The sequence below is a fragment of the Pecten maximus genome, chromosome 18 (assembly GCF_902652985.1).
Source record: "Pecten maximus chromosome 18, xPecMax1.1, whole genome shotgun sequence".
In the NCBI taxonomy this organism is placed as follows: Eukaryota; Metazoa; Mollusca; class Bivalvia; order Pectinida; family Pectinidae; genus Pecten; species Pecten maximus.
Genome location: NC_047032.1, coordinates 12,282,415 through 12,306,682, shown reverse-complemented (window position 1 = coordinate 12,306,682; position 24,268 = coordinate 12,282,415). Strand labels below are relative to the sequence as shown.

The 24,268-nt window shown below is 34.5% G+C and overlaps 1 protein-coding gene across 1 annotated transcript; it reads right to left on the bottom strand.

Moving 5' to 3' along the window:
• Window positions 1-4,496: 4,496 nt before the first annotated feature.
• LOC117316518 (60S acidic ribosomal protein P0-like) lies at window positions 4,497-23,943 on the bottom strand. The gene is made up of 9 exons (XM_033871140.1): window positions 23,922-23,943; window positions 18,238-18,338; window positions 16,347-16,446; window positions 12,870-12,945; window positions 8,089-8,176; window positions 6,252-6,398; window positions 5,661-5,846; window positions 5,273-5,413; window positions 4,497-4,876 (listed from the first exon to the last, which is right to left on the bottom strand). The coding sequence occupies exons 2-9, from the start codon at window positions 18,289-18,291 to the stop codon at window positions 4,727-4,729; spliced, it is 942 nt and encodes a 313-aa protein (XP_033727031.1). The 5' UTR covers window positions 18,292-18,338; window positions 23,922-23,943; the 3' UTR covers window positions 4,497-4,726.
• Between the last annotated feature and the right edge of the window lie 325 nt (window positions 23,944-24,268).

Genomic DNA, 24,268 nt, shown 5'->3' with positions numbered 1-24,268 from the left:
GTGTATAGATCTGTTGGCAATATATTCATTTTGTAACGTGGGATTTACTATTCTAGTACACTAGATTATGTGTGCTTGTTTCTCGAATTCCATGGGCACCGGGATTGCTGCGCTCTCACATAGGCCATGCCTAAAATTATATTATAGTTAGGCAATGAAAATAAACACATCTTTCCTGTTCCAAATTTTTCTGTATTCTAACAATTATAATCTTTTATCACAAGAGATTTACAAAAGGGGGAATAACTCCGATACATACTGGAGTTTTTATTATCTCCCTTAGACTGTAATGTGTAATCTCCTCACACCCATATAACTATATACATAACATCCCCGACTACAAAATTAAAATTGGGGATACACAATTTTACTATGGGTGTGGAAGATTACAATAAAAAAACGAGTAAAGAGGTTAACCGAATATTATCAAAAAATAATAAATCACTTTAAAGTTAATGAAGTGAAGGATCAAAATATAGTGGTAAAAATGAGAAATTACTGCAGACCAAAATTACACACATACCTCTCATAAGTACCTGAGCTGGCCAGGCATCAAGTGTACTTTCACACTCCGATTCATTGTCTGAACAATTTGTCAAATTATCACTCTATACTTTATAGCATCACACTTTGGGAAAGTTAAAAATAATCAGCAACATATTTTTTTTAACAACTATTTTAACAAGTACATCTTAAATTGGATAAAGTTTTGGGACATTTTATCAAGCTCAAGATTATATAATGAAAACAATACATACAGGTACATATAACATCAATTTAGTTTGTTCTGGCAATACTCCACTAACTGCATAACATTACAGCATTAACATGTTGCGTCATAAGACCATGTGATTTAAAGTTATAGAGAAATTGACCATAATAAAACTTACAACATTTAAATAATCTACAATATTAACCAGCTGCCAGCCTTATATGTATCCATATCAGCCTTATCGTAGCTTTATATACGTGCTGAAAAATACCTCGGTGTGGCCTTATGGTTCATAAATAATCACAACATCATACAATACCAATTATCACCAAATACTACCAGCATCAAATCACCAAAGTTCAAAAAATATTACAATGTACCATATAATACTACCCGAAATCCATTTAACAACATAATACAGTTGATATACTTATTGATTATATGCTCATCCTTTAAAAATGTAAACCAAACATCACAAGTTATTCCAGAGACATATCTGTATATATGTCTCTGTTATTACGACACAATATATTTTTTCACTGTGACCCTAACTGGCTTCAGTAGGATATGCGTAGGAGACACAGAGTTTTATGAAATGACAAGATGCATTGTCGTTAACATCAGAATAGTATAACTGATACCTTATTTCAGTGTCTTTTTGAATAAATATTGTGAATTAATTTTAGACCTATTGACATGGGATTCATTTTTTTGGAGCGGTTGTGATGGGTACTTCTTCAGATGGGGATATTCATGCGCCGACCACGTGCATTTGTTTACAAACATACCTTGACCAACGATTTGATATACAATTATTTGAAGTGGTGGGAGAAAAATAATCATTACCTACATGTGTGCCTAGGGAGTGCGAGCCTCGTGTTGGACGTTCATGAATTCCCCTCGGGTTGAGATTTCTTTGTCCCACCCCAAGACAGGGAAAGATTATATTAGTCATGAAATCATACACCGATTGTGATGTATACCAAAGTTTTTACATGCCAACCTGAAGAACATACTCAAAATCTGCTGATATGATTGACATTCTCAAAGGCATACCTTCATCGACCTATTCATATTCTACCTATGGGCTTGACAGGCTCATATGACCTACAGAATTAATTCTGGGTCATAGAAACCTGTAAAGCCCCTGTGGTTCCAGCTGTAACAAGAGGCCCAAAGGGCCTTAACGGTCACCTGAGATTTGAAAAATTTCAGTTAATTTAATTGACCCTTTTTGGCCCCACCCATCAGTCCTAATGGGGTCAGTCAGGGCCAACATGTGCATATTAAGCTGTCATCCCTTGCTGATAATTTTAAGAAAGTTAAAATGAATTCCAATAGACATAAAACAAATGATTATCAAAAATATGAATTCCCTATATAAACTATTGCCAAGTTTACCCTCTTCCAAGGGGCAAATGTGAAACCCCAGGGTCATGAAATTCACAATTTATGTAAAACACCATAAAATCATTCCTTCTATGAAAAGTTTTTGATCCTATCTTATATAGGTATTGAGAATAAGATTTTGAAATTTCAGTCAATTTGACCCTTTTAGCCCCGCCCATCAGCCCCTGGGGGTCAGTCAGGGCCAACATATGTGTACTATCAAACTGTTATCCAACGCTGATAATGTTAACCAGGTTTGAATAAATTCCAATACAAATCCAATAAATAATAGCCAAAAAAGTGATTTCCCTATATAAACTATAGTAAAGTTTATCCCCTCCCAGGGGCAAAACATGAAACCCCAGTGTCATTAAATTAACAATTTTGGTAAAGCACCATAAGACCCTTCCATCTATGGAGAGTTTTTGATTCTACCAAATATGAGAGTAGAGAAGAAGATTTTTGAAATTTCAGTCAATTTGACCCTTTTAAGCCCCGCCCATCAGCCCCTGGGGGTCAGTCAGGGCCAACATATGTGTACTATCAAACTGTTATCCAACGCTGATAATGTTAACCAGGTTTGAATAAATTCCAATACAAATCCAATAAATAATAGTCAAAAATGTGATTTCCCTATATAAACTATAGTAAAGTTTACCCCCTCCCCAGGGGCAAACGTGAGACCCCAGGGACATGCAATTCACAATTTTGGTAAAGCACCACAAGACCCTTTCATCTATAAAGAGTGTTTGACTCCACCATATCTGAGAGTAGAGAAGATTTTTCAAGTTTTAGTAAATTTGACCCTTTTTGGCCCCTGGGGGGTGGGGACCATATAATCCACAATTTTGGTTGACCTTCAGCCATAGTAACTTTCTGCCAAATTTCATTCAATTTTGTTCAGTGGTTTTGGAGAAGTCGAAAATGTAAAAAGTTTACGAACGCACGACGGACAAAAGGCGATTAGAATAGGTCACTTGAGACTTCGTCTCAGGTGACCTAAAAAGCTAACCAGAGGGATCTTGGCGCCCACCATTGAATGATATTTATAGGTTCCATGTCAGATTGATCTTCTTTCTATTTTTCCCTTCCTCTTACTTATCTGTGTAAATTGAGAAACATCCCTCCAGTACTTTTCAAACAAGGGGGAACTTATATATGAAATTTGAGATTTAGCGATAATGGCCGTCTGTCAACCATGTTGTTTTCAGATTGGTCCCAAAATGCAATACGACGGACCAAGGAGAACCTGCATATGAAATTTGAGAAAGATCCCTTCAGTAATTTTTGAGAAATGGCGAAAACAAACTTCAATTGTCAAAATCCAAGATGGCTGTGTGCTGGCCATGTTGTTATCCGACTGGTCCCAAAATGAAATATGCATAACTATAGACCAAGAGCAACCTACATAAGACGTTTTAGAAAGATCATTTCAGTTCTTTCTGAGAAATGGCGATAACAAACTTCAGTTTTCAAAATCCAAGATGGCTGCCTGTCGACCATGATGTTTTTCGATCGGTCCCAAAATGCAATATGCATAACAAGGGACCAAGGGCAACCTACATATGAAATTTGAGAAAGATCACTTCAGTTCTTTCTGAGAAATGGCGATAACAAACTTCAATGGTCAAAATCAAAGATGGCTGCCTATCGGCCATGTTGTTTTCTGATTGGTCCCACAATGCAATATGCATAACAAGGGACAAAGGGCAGCCTACATATGAAATTTGAGAAAGATCCCTTCAGTTCTTTCTGAAAAATAGCGATAACAAAATTCAATTGTCAAAATCCAAGATGGCTGCCTGTCGGCCATGTTGTTTTCCGATCGGTCAATAGCGATAACAAACTTCAATTGTCAAAATCCAAGATGGCTGCCAGTCGGCCATGTTGTTTTCCGATCGGTCCCAAAATGCATATTATATAGACCAAGGGCAACCTACACATGAAATTTCAGAAAGATCCTTTCAGTACTTTCTGAGAGAAATAGCGATAACAAACTTCAATTGTCAAAATCCAAGATGGCTGCCTGTCGGCCAAGTTGTTTTCCGATCGGTCCCAAAATGCACAACTATAGACCAAGGGCAACCTTCACATGAAATTTCAGAAAGATCCTTTCAGTACTTTATGAGAAATAGCGATAACAATCTTCAATTGTCAAAATCCAAGATGGCTGCCTGTCGGCCATGTTGTTTTCCGATTGATCCCACAATGCAATATGCATAACTACAGACCAAGGGGAACCTGTATATGAAATTTGATAAAGATCCCTTCAATACTAGCGATAACAAGAATTGTTAACGGACGGATTAACGGACGCAAGGCGATTTGAATAGCCCACCATCACCAGATAAAAACTCCAAGAGTATTAAAAGAAAGAAATCACAAACAACTAAAATAACTTGCTGAATCATTTTAATAGATGAAATGTTGAAATCCTACGCCATATTGAAGCATCAAGGACACGTCGGCGAGTATATTTCTTTTTTTTCTCTCAGCACGAGCTCAAAATATTAACTCCCGACATGTGTGAACATTTTGAACAGATAATTTTGTTTCATGAATAGAAATTCATTTTTCTTAGTTCTCAGCATTTCCAAAAGAACTTGTAGTGTGTGATTGAAGGCTTTAGTCGAAGAGCCCGAATCCCATGTCATCGTCAGATTCTTCCTCAGACTCCACTTTGGCCACTTCCTTTTTGCTAGTACCTGCTGGAGCAGCTGCGGCAACTGGAGCTGCAGCAGCAAACTTGGAGGGGTCAGCAAGGTACTCCTTGGTCTGGTTGGAAATAAAAATCCCTTATCTAGAGTTTGTTTAATTGATTGATGTTCTTGCAAGGTTCATATATTAAGGAGGGAAATGATAAAGGGATTTATATATAGCATTTGCTGCTCTGGTGTGGATGCACATAGAGACAGACAGATGAGTATTGAACATTTTATCTCGCTAGTTTTACTGTTAACATGCATTGTCACACAAACTGTAGCTGGTGTCGATCACAGATAATATCATATGGATAACAAGAAGTTCTCTATGCCAATACATGTGTATAAATATCTAGCATTCCCTTTTGAATATTTATGCATTTTAAATATACTTTTTCTGTACCTGAATATGACCTTTTTAAGCAGATTTATTTATATATTTATTAATATAGGATATGTAAATACTTACCCTCTCAGCCTCTTTGAATGTGTAATCAGTCTCAACGGAGATGGCCAACAGACGCTTGAAGCCATTTACCAAGCTGTGTGGGGCAGAGGCTGCTGTTGGGTAGCCAATTGCCAGGGAAAGCGCTGCAATTTTCGTCACTCCCTATCAACATAAACAACTTGTTTAGTCTATAACATGTAAAGATGTCAATATTGTCCTATGTTGCATACTTGTGAAATATACTAAAATATTAAGTGACCCAATACAAATATTTTGTATCCAGCCTTCTGATTGGTCAATTTTACACAGATTTATTCAATGTTTTCATTGAGTCTCTAAAGGCAGAGATGTAAAACTTTATGCAGCCCAAACAAAATTTCTACAAAAATGTATACAAAAAACAAATTACCATCATAAACTTGGAACGTAGGTCATCATCGGTGATGTCAAGGATGTCGGGACTGAAAAGGGTGCCTGAGTCATACACTTGCTCGATGACCAAACCGTACGAGAAGGGCGAGATGTTCAACATGTTCAAGAGTGTTGACTCTGAAGATCCTACACGACCACCTTCCTTGATCAAGTTCACTTCATTCTAGAGAAAGAAAATTTACTCCACAAAATTATGCATGGCAGCAAACTTATATTTCATTAAAGGATCACATCGTTTGACTTGATTCAAGATTAAACAAGCTTAATAATATATTTTTTTCTTTCTTCATATTTAGGTTTATTCCATTGAAATCTACATCAGATGTGGAAAAATTAAATTCTAGGTATGGTGTAGGAGAGGATTTTGCAGCTATCAGTTATTTCTGTGGAATAGTCCTGATCTGGGTTATAAAATTGTTTGACATCTCTGGATCAGTTGGTGTCATTTATCATAAACATTAACAGACAACTAGATTTAGTGTAGTTTAAACACTGAAGATTATTTTCAGTAAACAATGAATTGCAAGGTTACATTGCAATCAATTATAATTAATAACGAAATTCTTACAAGGATTTCAATGCACCCCTTTGTAATCTTGGTTGGGATCTGCAAAGCCTGGAAGAAAGAGGTCTTTTCTGGACCAAGGGTGGTAGCTTGTGCTGGGACGTTGACATCAAGTGGGGCATATGCTCCGGCACGGGCTGGAGCTTGTACCTGGAAAATACAAAATTTTTGTTGTTGTCTAAATACATCTGTTGTGTCCTAAATATTCATTAAAATCTTAAGAATTACTTCAACACATAAGTTCTGTTTAAACTCTTCGTGAATTCAAAACCCTTTAAACCTATAAATCAAAGAACCTTCGAGCAGGCAAGCTTAAGGTTCATTTATAACATAACAATATTTATTGTTGTTTATACCCACTATATTTGTGTAACTGTTCCATGTTCTATGCCTATATGTGATCGTTTGTAATTTACCTGTGTCTTGATAAAGGGGCAGAATGCCTCGAAAATTTGACAATTTCCTTGTCTGTTCTGTTGTTATTATTACCTGACAATTATAATATTATATTAATTATTTGTTTATATATATAATTATAATTATGGTGTTGAAGCCATCACTATGGAAATCGAAAAGGCCCCATATAGCCGTGATAAATCAACATGCAAGTCTCAAGTCCTGTAATGAATTCATAGAATTGTGATGGAACTCGCAGAATTTCTGGAAGTATTAAAATTAAACATTGTAGGACACTATTTTTAACAATACAGTTGAAAAGGACTCATTATTAAAACAAACTGTAGACTGATCGCTGCTTAGTTTCAAGAAGTCCATCAAAACTGTACCAATTTCATTTGAACAAGGATGGATAGTATTGCAACAGCAATACAAAGTCCCCTGCCTGAGATAGAAGTGCACCTATTCATTTTTGAAAAATGGGTTTTTCGAGAAAAGAAATGTGGGATGCACAACTACATGTCATACTGATCATGTATACCAAGTTTCGTTAAAATCGGAGTAGCACTTTAGGAGGAGTTGTCCGGACAAGCCTCAACCAATGAGAAGCCGGCAGCCATTTTGAAAAATGAAATTTTGAGAAAAAAAATGTGGGATGCACAACTACATGTTATACTGATCATGTATACAAAGTTTCGTTAAAATCGGAGTAGTACTTTAGGAGGAGTTGTCCGGACAATCCTCAACCAATGAGAAGCCGGTGACCATTTTGAAAAATGGATTTTCGAGAAAAAAAATGTGGGATTCACAACTACATGTTATACTGATCATGTATACCAAGTTTTGTTAAAATCGGAGTAGTACTTTAGGAGGAGTTGTCCGGACAACTGTTGCGTGACAGACAGACTGGGCATATGTACATTTCAGCTTTTCCCTGGCCATTATGAGAAAAAAGATGTCGGACATTTAATCAACTAGGTCACTAACAGGTCAACAGGGGCCAGGTCAGCAAATATTCAAGTCATCGCAAGCAAACCTATTTTCTATTCAAAATTTAAATTACCGCTCTGGTACGACTCGAGAAATAGCAAAAAAAAGAGGATTATTAAATTATGGACACACAGGATTGGACAGACTACAGACAAAGGGTAATTTGAACAGCCAACTAAATAATCATGGTTGGCTAAATATCAATTTAAAGATTTTTGGAATTCTGATGACTTCAGTAAGAAAAATTTACAATTGGAAATGTAGGCTGTATTAATCCACAAATAAATAGGCAGCAAAAACGCTGCATTCTCAATGACCAATTATTAAATTTGAAAATCTTTTATGAAAAAACGAACGAAAGGCCCACTAGTTGGACTGCACAAGTATTTTGAAACAAGTGGTGAATATAAGGGGAATAAAGGGCCCTAAACATTAACGAAATTCATATACCTACCTTGTTATCTAGGAGGATGTCACGAACTTCTACAAGATCTCCCTTCAGGAAGACCATACCAACATTGAATCGAATGGAACTAAGCAGTCTGAAAAAGAAAGTAATAAGATAACAAAAATATTTATACCGATTAAATTTATATACATGTACATATATTTTCAAACTAAATCCGAATACATTAAGCAAGGATTTTCCTAGAATTTTTCAACTGGGTCCAGGGTCCATTGAATTGGGAATTTCTACACGACAAAATGTGACATTGGAAAAATCAAAGTACTGGAAGTACTGTAAACGAACATTATTGTTTAATGCAAAATCAGTAATCTTCTAAGTTTAAAGTCGATAAATTTACTGATATTGGTTTAGGAATTGATTGCAAATTATTTGAAATGTATGCAGCTGTTCTGATATGATTGAACACATGCGTATTTCTGTAAGGTCCTGATTGAAATTGAAAATTTATTGATCTATCTTGGATGGATGAAAATAAAATATGTCTTCTTTCTTTCGGGAAGCCATCATCAGTTATAATACAGCCAGGACTCTGTGACCTTATTGATGCCAACTTCTAATATGCACTAAATTTAGGCTAGTTCCATCGTTAGTTTAGCATATTTCAACTTAATATGATGAAACACACATAAAGAATTACTGAAAACCAAAACAAGAGCTGCTAATCAAGGCCCGAATTAAGAATGTATCCTATTGAAACTGTACTCAAGCATGTATGGTACTTCAAAACAAAAACACCTGACTCCTTTTGTTCAGGAATCATTTGATGTTAATAAATCTGTATATGAGAAGATAAACTTCTGGTATAATTACAGTATTGTACACAATGTGATAAAGAATAACAACCATATAAAGACTATCTTCATCAAATAATTCAGCAAACAGGAAAAGAAAACTTCAAGCTTCATTTTCAACTTCAAACTGATAAAGGTTACAGTCCATTCGATGGGATGACACATTCCCTATTTATTGTCCCTTTCCAATGTTGACCATCCAATCATAGTGAACCACACACAGTTCAGCAATGTAATTGCACAAATCACATCCTTTATGTGGAGAGAACAGTTTTCGGGGTGTTATAAGATTCCATAACTGTATGCAAATTTGTGAATCATTCCATATCTATATCTATATATATACCGTTCGTGTATATATTTACACATATCAAAATTGGAATGACACAGGAGATTTGCAAGTTTAAGTTCACCATCAGTCATGGGAGGTTTACGTAAAATGTTATATTTACCGGGGTAATTAGTAATTTTGATTATATATTTATCAAGCTCTATTCTGTACTTTCTACCAGTGCTTATATTAGAGAATGGACACAATTATATGTTCTCCAATGTCAAAATTAATCATATGTAAAATATTAGGGGTTTATTTGACCGAGACGTATTTAAAATGTTTGTAATCATTCGCCATTCGAGGCCTGATTGCCGTCATATTTGAATTACCAAAATGGACCTGAAATCAGTATTTTAAAAAAAAGAATGATCCATGACTTGAATATTTCATAAAAATAATTTAATACATCGTTTATTCACTTCATTCAGATCTTCAGACACCGCATAATTTGTGAAGTCATATATAGAAATATATGAACCATTTTTGTTATTGATTTATAGTTCACACAAGTAAGCACTAGATGTAAGCAGTATGTATATGTACCGCTATCTACCGGCATGACTGAGTACAGTATACTACACTCGCTTTGTGGATATTGACAGTATAACATATATTTACATACTAATTCAATTTTAGAATTGTAACTGAAATCTTGTAACAGCATGGCACAAATAGTCATCTGAACATTTGTTGTATATTGAAAAAATATTTAAGGTAAATATTAACTCATTTGCTTAACTTAAATTTTCAGTTTATCAATTCATCGATTACTCTGTGTTTGAAGTATGGTGTAGTGAGAATTTCAAGTCTTGATTATGACTTGATGAAAATTCTAAATTAACAAATTATTAAAATGAATTTCTTTGAAAAATAACACAAGTTCCACAGCAATATTATATAGAGTATCAATCACAATATATCAGAAGTTATCAAACTACAGATAACAATTAACGAATGAATATCAAATTAAGTGAATATCACAAGTATTTTTGCATTTGTTTTTAGATAATCCGGATTTCCGTCTTAAAAAAAAAATACCTAGTAGACGTAGTGCATAGTAAACGTAGCCATGTAACAGCTGATTTTAATCAGATATAACTTAACATGAACTTAACAACGTCACAGAAGTTCGTCGCAATCGAAAATTTGGTCGTGAATTCGGTATTTTGCAAATTATTTCAAAATACTTTCAGGTAAAAGAAAACAAAAATTCTCGTAAAAATATCAATTCTGGGTCGACTATCGGCCATTTCGGTAATTCAACTCCAACGACAATCGGGCCGCGATTCGCAAATGAATAATTAATTTAAAATTTGGTCAAATAAACCTCTAATATTTTATATATGATACAATCAGGCATTGCAGAACATATATTTTGGTCAATCCTCTGAAAATAATGCCAATTTATATTATAATTGAGCCCCATTTTTCTTCGCGTCGGTATTTCCAAGTCCGCTTCACCTGTGGTCCGTTTCAGTAAATATTCTCGTCTTTGCCGAAATAAAAACAAGCTATATAATTGTTCATTTTAAACATGACAACAACTGCCAACCACACGTATCTAAAAATGTTATTGTTGATATCATCTGAATATTGCCGTAGTTATCTGTCACTTCGATTGTAAACCCCATGCCAAAGTCATGGAAGAATCGACCAATCAAATTGGTTTAACGTTTGATTTCCGTAATCTTGCAGTTACCTCCCTTACAACAGTAAATACGTTCCAAGTATCGCCTACTACAAGCAATCCCGTGCACATAGCAAGATATTATCATTTGCATTTGATTTATTGGGTCATTTTCGTCAAAGGAAAATGGTATATGGAAATCGATGACAATTTTAACGCTATGACCAGTCACCCTGACCACAAATGCCACCTAATTGTAAGCCTATACATATGTACAGTTCTTTCTCGCAAACACGTACAGTAACTACAGTATAGTATGATACAATGTATCGTCTCGTATGCCGTCATTGATATATTTCTTTCTCTAAATTATAGAAATACACACCTAGTTGATAATGATGTAACATTCTAGAATAAATATATTACACATTTAAGTAAATCGCGGACAAATTTGCAGACCTATGCTATAATGTCAGCCGTTTTGGAAAGAACACAGAAGAGCAAAACTTTCTAAACATCCGGAGACGAATGCGCCTGCGCAATATAGTTGTTTACATAAATATATTGACCTGGACCGGAGTTATTCGCAAAGTTCAGGTTCATTTAGTCTTCTCATTTCGCTAGCGTTATGCATTTCTCAAATCGTATGCATCTTGAAAACACCTACTGAATACATTTCAACCTTTTCGGTAAAACTACTATATAAAACGAAGATGTTTTTGCAAGTAAATTATTTGAAGCGTAAGGCAATGGGGGCAGCCATATTTCATTGAAACAGACAGTAGATGGCGTATTGGTGAATGTGGCTACCATATATGGTCATATTTCTCAGTCCAGTTCTTGATCACAATAACCGAACATTAATGTTCGTTTAAAAAGTAGTGAATTTCATACAAATTTTTTTCTTTGATGAATATTGCCTTTATTTTATTTTTCATTTCATTTTGCTATCTATAGCTGTTTTTTTTTCTTTTCCAAAAGTACCTTAGTATCTATGAAGGTCTTTGTAGATAAAACTTACTTAATCATTTAAAAGTGACTTCAAAATTGGGATTTTTTAGGGGAATGGGTCCTTTTAACGGACCCTGTTTCTATTGTAGGAAAATCCCTGTAAAACATCACACTAATTAATATTTCTAGTACTTATTATCATGAAATACCAAAATAAGAGATTTCAGAGGGATCTTGGTGCCCACCATTGAATGATCTCAATAGGTTCCATGTCAGACTAATCGTCTCTATTTTTCCATTCTTTCTTTCCCCCCCCCCCCCCCTCTTACTAAGCTGATAACATGAACACATGGAACCTTCATGTGAAGCTTGAGAAACATCTCAAATACTTTCCAAGAAATACTGATAACAAACTTCAATTAAAAAAATACAAGATGGCCTCCTGTTGGCCACTTTGTTTTTCTGATCAAAAATCTAAATTGAACTGGCACAACTAAGGACCAAGTGGAACCTACACATGAAGTTTGAGGAATATTCCTTCAGTACTTTTCGAAAATAGCGATAACAAACTTCAAGTATCAAAATCCAAGGTAGCTGTCTGCCATTTTGGTTTTCTGTTCAAAAATCTAAATTTAAATGGTAAAACTAGAGGCAGAGGGGAACCTACACATGAAGTTTGAGGAATATCCCTCCAGTACTTTTCAAGAAATGGAGATATCAAGGACTGTTACGGATGCAGAGCGATTTGAAAAGACCATCTGATAATGGTTGGTTAAAAATTCACTTGCAGCGAATTACTTTTGATGTGGCATGAACTTAAAAGGTTGCACAAAATACCTGTAAATCTCGATATTTATGGTGATTTAAATAACTATAACAGTTCAAGACACTAGATTGCTTTAAATTAAAATACAACTATAGTTTAACGATGGTCCATTGAATGTGTCATAAAGATCTCTTTGTGAATTAAAAGAATGTGGTTCGATCCAAAGATGAAGCCCCAGGGGAGGGATCCTGTGAAAATTATGCTGAATATGGAAGAAGATTTGTATGCTCTTCTGACCTTTCCAAGTCTGGGTTTTTATCCAGTTGGCCTCGGATAGCTTTCCTCATCATAGTGTTCTTGCCCATAAGAATAACTGTTGGAAAAATAAAATAAAAACAATTACACATGTGATCAAAAGTACCAAGCATCAAGTGAATACAAATAGAAATCCAATGTTGAATCAAAATGTCACTGAGAAAGTACAATTTTATATCATAGCAAAGTTAACAAAGTTGAAAGAAATTTGTTCAACGCGAAGTCAAGATCTACAAAGATACAATTTTGTGACAATAACTTTTGAAATGTATCAGTCATATCAAAATGCCGTAAGAAAATACCACTATAATACAGGGCTCAAAAGTGGATATTTTTACCAGGTGGATGTTTGGCTACCAAGTCATAAAATCTAGGCGCCAATTGGACAAGTTAGTTGCCCCGCCAAGTTGTCTTACATCAAAAAAAAAAAGTCTTTTAATTCTTTAGTTCAGTATAACACCTCACTGTAACTTTTTCAATTGAGAACGTCATTTTAGCATTGACTTCAACCTTTGAAAGATTAACCAAATCGCAAATTTACACAATTTTTTTAAAAATATTAGTGGCCAATGCCATGCAGGCACCTTATAGGTCATGATCAATAACTGGTTACAAATGGTGAATTTAAGGCGCCATATATGGCCACTAATTATAAAATAGGCAACACTGAGCCCTGCCTGCCACCCGAGCTCATTGCAATTCAATTAACTTTAATTATTATTTAATTCCATAAACCCCACAATTTGTAGATTATAGATACCTAGCAATTTATATCAGACACTTCCTATGCAGTGTTTCTAGCCTATATATCGACTCTATTCCAAACAGAAAAAGGTAAAATGATTTCAATTTACAATAGTATTTTATTATACCAAAATGTCACAAGATCCCAAATTTTCACATCTGAGAATCCATGGGACCTTTCATATAAAAATCACAAGGAAAACCCTGCCTAAAAATTTATGCATGCTTTAATATTAAACACTTGTGTTGCATTTGCGATAATTCCTGTTCAGACAGCCAGCTGGTGGCTAGATTTTGATCTCTGCCCCTGCAGTCTTGGTGGGTTCGACCATTTCTGGCTCCAAAACTGTGCTCAGGGATCTCTCAACTTCAGAGATTTTCATCATTACAGGAAATAGTCAATTTAAACAAATTTGATAAGCTTTTAACAAAGGATGCTACATATACTGGCCCAAAATTAAAGCATGACTCTAAATCAAGAACTGAGCATTTTTTTAAAACAAGTTGTTTTAAAGGATTAAAGACATTTGAACCATGTCAACTTGATATTGGGATGTATAAAGGTAATCTGGTTGACTGAAGTTCAAAGATCTTCATCCCATATGCCAGCATGCTATTGGCTAAATACGACTCCAGGATTCGTATTCATGACAGCATGCGTGCTCTTACTGCTCAAATATTTTTTTGTAGACTTAAAATCTCTGGAATACTTTTAGAAAACTTTCAAAGGAAAGTTTATGTCAGACTGACGAAAACCAACATATATGCTTCGCCATATATAAGCTCAAAAGGGTACAACAACTTAATAATTTTCCTTTGAATTCCTGTTCAGACAGCCAGCTGGTGGCCAGTTTTTGATCTCTGCCCCTGCAGTCTTGGTGGGTTCGACCATTTCTGGCTCCAAAACTGTGCTCAGGGATCTCTCAACTTCAGAGATTTTCATCATTACAGGAAATAGTCAATTTAAACAAATTTGATAAGCTTTTAACAAAGGATCAGGGATCGACACTAACAGTAGCCCGGCAGCCCGGCAGCCCTGGGCTGCCTGGAATCTGGTTGGACTGCTAGAATGTCTAGACCAGCAGCCCTGTGGGCTGCCAACATTTTCAGTCAAATGTATAATGATAAACTAAAGTTTTCTTCATTGACTTCAATAATTTTATTTTCAGAAATTTTTTAATGAAAACATTTGATGTCAGGTCTTATATCTTATGCTCAGAATGAACTAGAATGCAGGAAACTGCATCTAGAATTTTCAATTTTTTCCTCAGTGTTGGGGTAAGGGCTGGAGGGATAATGCCCCCTAATCCCCTAAGAGGGGCATCACCTTTGGCTGCCCGGGCTGCCTCATTCCAAAACCTGGCAGCCCAGCGGTCTGTCAAGGTGATTAAGTTAGTGTCAACCCCTGAGGATGCTACGTATACTGGTCCAAAATTAAAGCACGACTCTAAATCAACTGAGCATTTTTTTAACAAGTTGTTTTAAAGGATTAAAGTCATTTGAACCCTGTCAACTTGATATTGGGATGTATAAAGGTAATCTGGTTGACTGAAGTTCAAAGATCTTCATCCCATATGCAAGCATGCTATTGGCTAAATACGACTCCAGGATTCGTATTCATGAAAGCACGCGTGCTCAAATATTTTTTTGTAGACTTAGAAATCTCTGGAATACATTTAGTAAACTTTCAAAGGAAAGTTTATGTCAGACTGACGAAAACCAACATATGTGCTTCGCCATATATAAGCTCAAAAGGGTACAACAACTTAATAATTTTCCTTTGAATTCCTGTTCAGACAGCCAGCTGGTGGCCAGTTTTTGATCTCTGCCCCTGCAGTCTTGGTGGGTTCGACCATTTCTGGCTCCAAAACTGAGGTCAGGGAACTCACAACTTCAGAGATTTTCATCCCCACAGGAAATAGTAAATTTGATTGATTCCAACCTAAATTTTGTCTGCATTTATATTCTGATTTCTGTAATTGGGAAGCTCCCCTTTCTTCCAGAGAAAGCTAAAACATTTACCGTGTTATCAGCTTATTGACCATTGAACACAAACCAAAAATAGCGATCTCAATGAAATTTCATGTATACATTTTGAAACATATTTTACTTTCAAGAATGATAGTAAACAAAGTTTGAACATAACAATATTCGATCTAATTAATTACATGACATAGAGCAGTAATTGTAAAGAAAAGCCATTAATCTATTCTCATTTTCCAAAATTGAATAAATTGATTTTTCAACAAACAAAAATATTTTACTTCAATGGACATTTTATTATTTCTTATGTATAAATGCATCAAATTTTGTTATTTTTATTTTCTCAAAATTTAATCATGTAACCCGACACACAGCCTTGTGTTCACCTGCAAAACCATAACCTATTATATAACATTTTATACCATACACTTCCTTTATAAGGAGGACAAGACATCAGCTCAATTGCCTACAAGCAAGTAAAACTATCAAATATTTATTTCCATTTGTATTCCTGTTCAGACAGCCTGGTGGCTAGATTTTGATCTCTGTCCCTGCAGATTTGGTGGGTTCGACCATTTCTGGCTCCAAAACTGAGATCAGGGAACTCACAACTTAAGAGATTTTCATCATTACAGGAATTTGTGGATTCATCAATAATGGTGGAATACAACATCACTCTTTATCGATGATCTGTTATCACTATTTCTTGAGAATACTATGTAATTTACGTACTTGCTTTGCCTCGGAGGGCCTGACGAATCTGTTGCATCTGTTTAGATCCCACATTGTCGGCGTTAACGATGAAGCACTTTGGATATTCATCTAACAGTTGCTGCAATCACATAAAGAAAATGTTATGAAATCATAATTTTGTCAAAACCTTTCAACTGTGTTAACAATGAAGCCTAATCAGAGGCGACTAAATTTGGGATCTTGTCTTTTCTCTTCTTTCTAGATAACTTTCTTCTTCCTAATGTCTATATCCCTCAACAAAGCCTCACATAAATTGGACTTTCCGGACAATCACAAGGAGACTTAATTAACACGAGCTTATCAGTCTCCCTAAACACATATGCACTCACCACACACATGTATATCGCACACACGGAAGGTGTCCTTAAATGCCGTTGATAGAACAGTAAACAAATGAAACCAAACCAAACAATGAAGCCACTACGACCACTACATACACTCATGACTTACTAAAACAGTTGAAAGGATTATCAACGACGGTGACCCAGCATACGTAAAATGTATATGTACTTGATGATCTACTCATGATGAGAAGTAGTTAAATAGTGTACATAATTTACCTTGCACTATATAGGTTTTGTTTCAATAACATCAAGAAATGTCCAGGTTTTCCACCTTTTAAAAATAAAGTTATTACCTGATGAGCAACAAAAATATATCAAATCTATGTTTTATAGCTTGATGTAGGAATGCCTCAGATATTAACGACGATTTATTGATCATTGTTTCCATGGACTGGAACCAACAATGGGCTCAACAGATATTAACCATGGTCTCAGAACGGACGGCTTTCCTCACTGGCATCTAACTAAGTACATGACAAAAATTTGTGTCACCTCATGTGTTGTTATATATATATAGTATATATGTATATTATTAAATGTATAAATATTATTAAATGTCTGCTAAAGTATATGGATCGATCCCCACATCTCTCCAAAATGTCCTGGAGACAATTGATTCTTTTCACACAAAATGTTTCAGGTAGACAAAAACCAAAAGTGTCATGGGCTGAACAATAATTTAAGCTCGTCAAATGACATATTTATTATCTTGTGTTGAAATAAGGTTTCCATCATCTAATACAAGTGGTTGAATAGCATGCTCGAAAAAGATGTGGTATTTATATTATATACCGAAAAATTTGAAATCTGCTTTTAACTTTAATACAACAAGAAACTTTAAACTATTCAACCAACTCATTATTTTACTTGATAGAAAAAGAACTGATTTCCCCAAGGAAGAATTCCACTTTTACATCAAACTTGATAAGATTTTAAACTTCAGACTTTCAAATTAATTCATCACAAAGCAGCCTGCTTTCTATTGCTAGTGAACTTTTCCTTGCTATAGCTATATATATAGGGTATCAATCAACATGCTGGTTATAATGCTTAGTGAACTTTTCCTTGCTATATAGTGTATCAATAATTATGCTGGTTTTAATGATTTTTGTTTTTGTTTTTGAAACATTTTAAAAGTCAACACAAGGCTTCAGACCTTAAGTTGTCATCATAACAGCCAAAATCTGACTGCTAGGACAAACGAAATTGAATCTGATCATCACAAGCCCTTTTATTAATTTGCAGCAAAACCTTCATGTTTCAAATTCATTTTTTTTGTTCTATGTTTTAATCCATCATATGGTTTTGACAATGGAACGTCCAAGTTTAGGCAATTATTGAAATATTCCAATCACTTTGAAACTATTTGTGGGACCCCACTGATCAATTCTCAACATTTTTCTTTGTGAATCAACTTTCACCTAACTTCAGAAAGTGACTGAACCTTGATTTTACCTAGACTTGTATGGCAAGTGTCTGCAATTAAATGGGCATTCCATCATTTGAATTAAGTTTACAATACTCACAGCGATTTTGAGGAAGTAGTTGGACTTCCATGTTGTCTTATCTTCCTTGACCATCTTGACAGTGGTTCAGGGATAGCCGGTCTGCTGTTTAAAGATAAGCACTGGAAAAACAAAACAAATATCCATCTTTAATACAACTAAGGAGTTGCGGGTCTACTAACTGCCGTTGAAAGATTCTAGGTTAAAATTTGTGAATTAAAATCAGGAGAGTCGCTAAATTTAAAGACCACAGCCGAACTAAAATAGCTCTGCCACTGAAAACATCGAACTCCGATGTTGTTAATCGTCCATAAATGTCAATCAAAGTACTGAAAGTACTGTAGGAGGCGTTAGTCAGATGTAAAAGGAGATATTTGAAATAAAGCAAGAATACAAATTAAACTGATATCAACATGACTAAACATTTCCACTTAAATGTGTCAAACCAACCGGACATAATGGTTTTCACAGTCCTGATGAATGTAATGGTTTAGACTGTTCCGATGTACATAATGGTTTTAACCATCTGAAAAGTTGCAAACCTACTTCTAAAAGAAGTTAAACATTTCTTATTTCAATCAAACCTTTACTTAAAAAGTCAAACATTTTAATTTTTTTCAAATCAACGTCTACTTAGGTACATGTCATTAACATTCATACTTTAAACCATCTTTTATACTTAAGTAGTTCAAAATTTGCATTTATGTGTTTAAAACAAACTTATATTTTATAGGCCTGGGTATTAGAAATGACGAAACAATAAGATATGCATTTCGATAAGTTAAGCAATACACGATATGTATTGAAAATACAGGGAGTGTCTGCTACTTTTTTGTTGAAAGTGTACAATGTCTTTCAATATCTTGTAAACAAAATTGTTTATTCCTTTCTATTTTGATCTTAGAATAATATCAAAATTAGATTGACAGCTTTTAAAAGTTATTACACTTTTTTTTAACAAAGACCTCATTTTTAAGGACAATTATTTCAAAATTAGATATCAATTCCATCTATTTTAATAGATCCAATGTCAATATTAACAATAAACTGTGATTTGTTGCTTTTTAATTTACCACCAAGATGTAGATAATAGCCTAGTAGCTATAGGTACTGTATATAAATATACAGCGTTTTACATGCAAAATATTGAAGAAAACTTTCATATTTGATATCAATTCAATACGATTGTATAAGTCCCTTGGGGTGGGGAAAGAACCCTGGGCCTATTTTTACATCAGGATTGTGTAAAAATGTCAATTTAGCGAAATTGACCTATTTTGGTCCCATCCTTCAGCCCCCGGGAGGTTAACCCCAACATTCGTACAATTTTGAATACCCACCCCATAACCATGCTACCATACAAATGTAGGTTTTATACCAAATTGTGCAATTAATCCATGAAATGAAATTGACTTTGGGTACAACCCCATAGGGATTGCTACCACACCAATGTGAGTTATATCCATAACTTAGTTTCAGAGAAACCAATTGACCCCTTTTGACCCTGCCCCCCGGGGATCAACCCCACCATTTTTACAATTTTGAATCCCTACCCAAAAGGATGCTACCAGTCAAGTATGAGCTATATCGATTGCTTAGTTTCAAAGAAGAAGTTATTTATGTCAATTGAGTCAAATTGACCCCTTTTGAGCCAACAATTGAATTGCAGTTTAAGGATAATTTTTGATTTTGGCAAGAAAACATTCTTTAAAGGGCATGTCTGCATCATTTTTAATAATTTGCCCTTGAAACTTCGCACACACCTTCATAAGAGCCGGTTCTTTAAAATGTGAATGAAGGTCAAGGTCAGAGAGATAAACTCAATATTTGTAGCCAGTTACACATGTTACATGTATCTGTTTGCCAAATATCCAGCCTTCATGTGTATGTGCAGTTTTGGGTCATTTTTTCATTTTGGTAGGAATTTCTTTTTAAAAGTGCCATATCTGCGTCATTTTGATTATTTGACCTTGATACATTGCAGACACCTTTAAAAGGGCCGATTCTTTAAAATGTGACCCAAATTAATAATTTTGAAAGAACTTTGAATTTTCTTCATCATTTGACCCCCGTGACCTTAAATGAAGGTCAAGGTCAAATATAAGTATAACAATTGTAGCCAGCCATACGTTATCGATGCGCCAAACATCAAGCCTTCATGTGTATATTATAGATAAAAGAGCAGAAACCTTTATTCTGCAATTTTGGATTATTTTTTAATTTTGGCTGGAGAAAATAGCTTTATGATTCTTTTCCAAGTGCCATATCTTTCTGCCATATTTTTATCTGATGACAATAAAATATGCACATTCTGTTTCAGTGGACTATGTTCGTTCATATGAAATGAAAAAAATAATCAATATAAGATTTTTATTTTTGACATTCGAACCCATAACAAGTCGTTGGCCTTGACATTCTCTGACAATATATCATTGAGAAAAGTTTGCCCTAACCACGTGCTAACCAATTTCCAATGAAAATGAAACAAATTATGCTAAAATATGTGTGATGAGTTTCCTATATAAACTATAGTAAAATGTATCCTCTCCCCAGGGGGAATGCGACACATAGGGGGCCATGAAATTAACAATTTTGATAAAATAGCTTAAGAACCTTTTGTACACCATTCTGCGATATCTTGGTCTTAAGAAGAAGACCGACGCATGACGACAGATCAAATTATAATGGTGTATATTATGAGCTGAATGTCAAAGGATTGTATTAGAAGTTTGATGTTTTGTACGATATATATATATATATACTTAATTTTTACACATACATTAAAGGAGTTAGCTACTTTCATAAATTAAGATGTTTTTTCTAGAGTTTACTAGGCCGGATGAAATATGATCATGAGCAATCAGTATGGTCAATATGAGATTTGATAAAATGCCTCTCGTAGTCAACCACTCATGATCACTCAACTTCTTTTTGTAGGAGTCAATATTATATGTAGGAGAATTAAACTCTTGCGATGTCTGTTGCACACAAGTACAAAGAAATACATTATCACTTAAGCCGAAAAAATTCACACTTAAGTAGCAATAACACATAATAGTCAAAAACCCAATATATGTGATCAGTGATAAGAAACAGTACTTATAAGCATTTTTGGCAATTTATCCTGAAACAGCTATATAGCCTTCCATATTTGACATCCCACAGATTGTTGCTTGTATATATATAGTTTTAAAGGTCAACATTGGAAAAAACCTCAATGGTTATACATGAATTCATAATAAATAGAATTTATTTTCACACTTTCTGGAGACCAATAAGGAGATTGATGATCATTTTAAGGGATTTGTTCGTGACATGAAAATCAAACATTTTTAATTAAATTTCAAAAGCAAATATAGATTTATTTTGAAAGTTATGAGGAATATTGATATTTGAGAAAGTCTTATATTATATGGATTTGATATATCGATTGCCAATAGATATACATGTATTTATCATTTTTCATGAAAACAACAAAAAGTTATATTACATGAAAACATTTGAAAAGGTTGAATCGTGAGCTGAATAATATATAAATAAGACAAGCTGGTTCAATAATAATTTAGCATTTTCATATATATTACGAGTGCGAGTAGCTACTGCAGTAAACCTTATCACAAAAGCCCAGATTATGTATATTGTCTCTGTCGGGGAAGGTACAGCACAAATGACCACCACGACAGATATGTGCCAGTTTTCTTAGTTTTAAAAAATAAACGATCGAATTCCATCACGCCATCACCGATCACGTTAGGTCTACCGATTCATAGATTTGAAACACAGGAACACAGTTATCGCAGTAATCCGAAGGGTTCTGGTGTTGATATCGCTGATTAAAGTCTGCATATAGTATATAGGAAGATCGTCAGAAAATTCGGACTATAATCGCAGTAGATATTGTGCTTTTGTGGTCTGGCCAGGCTTGAACAACTTATCGTAAACAGTTTCGTCCTAAATAAACAAACGCTTATTTCAGTGGGTCAACAAACAGATTTAAACTTTGTAAGCAACTTGCCTTTAATTCATGTTGATAGATATTAATTTCTAGCAACAAACATCACACTTTGATGCTTCGTGTGAAGCCCGTGTCCACGTGCCTCCATTTTGACAGAGTGCTCGCTAACGAAAACAGACGGAACACGTGATCGCTAAATATCGGACCAAATCTCATAAAATCTCGTGAACAAACTACCAAGTTTTAAACAAAAGAAATGTTGTAAGCCAAAACCTGGAGGGTATTATGAAAATCGGGAATTTGTTTGCGCTTGGTTGTTATGCCGTCTTTATTCCTAGTAGTTAAACAAGTGTCCTCTGTAAGGTAACGTCAGAATCTCGCAGTTATCTCCCTTCAAACAGTATTTTCGATATAGATTTGCAAAAATCGATGCAGGTGTAGATATTTACAAGACATTATTCTTATTGTTTATTCAAAATAGTTCCTGAAATGTTCACAACATTATTAGCATAGTTAATACATTTCTGTGCACATCTACTTTGAATGACGGACTACAATGACGTGCCTCATACTTGGAACTAATAGTATAAGCGAATCATTACCCCTAGTTATAGAAATTACCACCAGAGGTCTCAAATTCCGGGCTTCCGCCGAAGAGAAATTTATACTGAATATACCTTTTTTCATGTAATAGCACTTTATTTGTAGTCTTGATAGTTTTCATAAATGTATATATAGTTCAACTACATCATATATGAACCGAAAGAAACTACAAAATGAACTGTGAAAGGAAATATAACCACAGGCGTCTGAAGTTCTGACAGTAAATCTAGATATAGATCTAATACCATATAAAAAATAAGAATATCTACTATAAAAAATAGTTAGATACTCTATTTTTTTATATGGTATTATATCTCGGTTTACTGTCAGAACTTCAGACGCCTGTGATATAACGAAAATGAAAGTGAGAGATTGTGACGTCACAACTCGTAGGTGATTGTAATATGGCAGGCGTAAACGCCTCCATAAAAAGAAATAATACAAACATAATTAATCAATAACATTATCATTTTTTAAGAAAGAAAATGTTGAGAGTTAATATTTCAGAACAAAATATATTAAAGTTAAGTAGTTTCTTATTATAAATCATTGATAATTTACAGCTCCTCTCTATAAAATTTCTGAAAATATTTTTTGAAGGAATCATTTTTTTTATTATTATTCTTTAAAATTATTGTCAAATTTTAAATATCAAAATGTATTAATCAATAGCCTGAGGTTATTTACACCTGTGCAAGGTCACATGGAACGTCTCTTAAATACAGCAAAAACATTGAAGTGAAGGCACTTGACTTTCTCCCTTCGAGGTTTACATTGTGTAGTAGACTATTGTTCGACTTTTGAGAGTATGTTTGACTCCCCAAATTCAGATTTGACTCTTTGGAATGAAGGAACATGCCCACTCGACATATGTTTGACAATTCAGATTTCCAAGAAATAGTCATTTAACTTCTGAAATTGTCAATGATCGGACCACGTGGAAATGATAAAACGGCTAGCAAGTCCCATCGAAAACTTTTATAAATACATCTAGCTATTTACCAATTGAGGATAAATTTATCATTTTCCAACAAATAACTTTAAAATGAAGTCATTGACACCTCATTTATTCGTAAAAAAATGATAAGTTTTGTTAAAATGCAGCTTTAATTCAGTGAATTATTAGCTCTGTAGAAAACGTGCTCACCGCAGTATCACCAATCGAGAAAGAGGCTGATCACGTGTTTTATGTTGGTAGAATTACAATATCTAGAATTCCATAAAACAAACGAAACACATGTAACATAAAGACGACTTACAGAAAAAAATCAAAGTTATCCAAGGACTCAGCTATAACACAAAATAGTAATAAGTGTTTTAAAGCAAATGAAACGATGTCTTGAGAGATTCACTCAATAAAATCAGAGACTTATAATCTTTCAACAGTTTTACTGATGGAAGGGAAGTAACTCGCACAAGACAAATTATCGGGTGTAGCTGGTGGAAGGGAAGTAACTCGCATAAGCCTAAGGATTACTATTCTGGTATACTTTA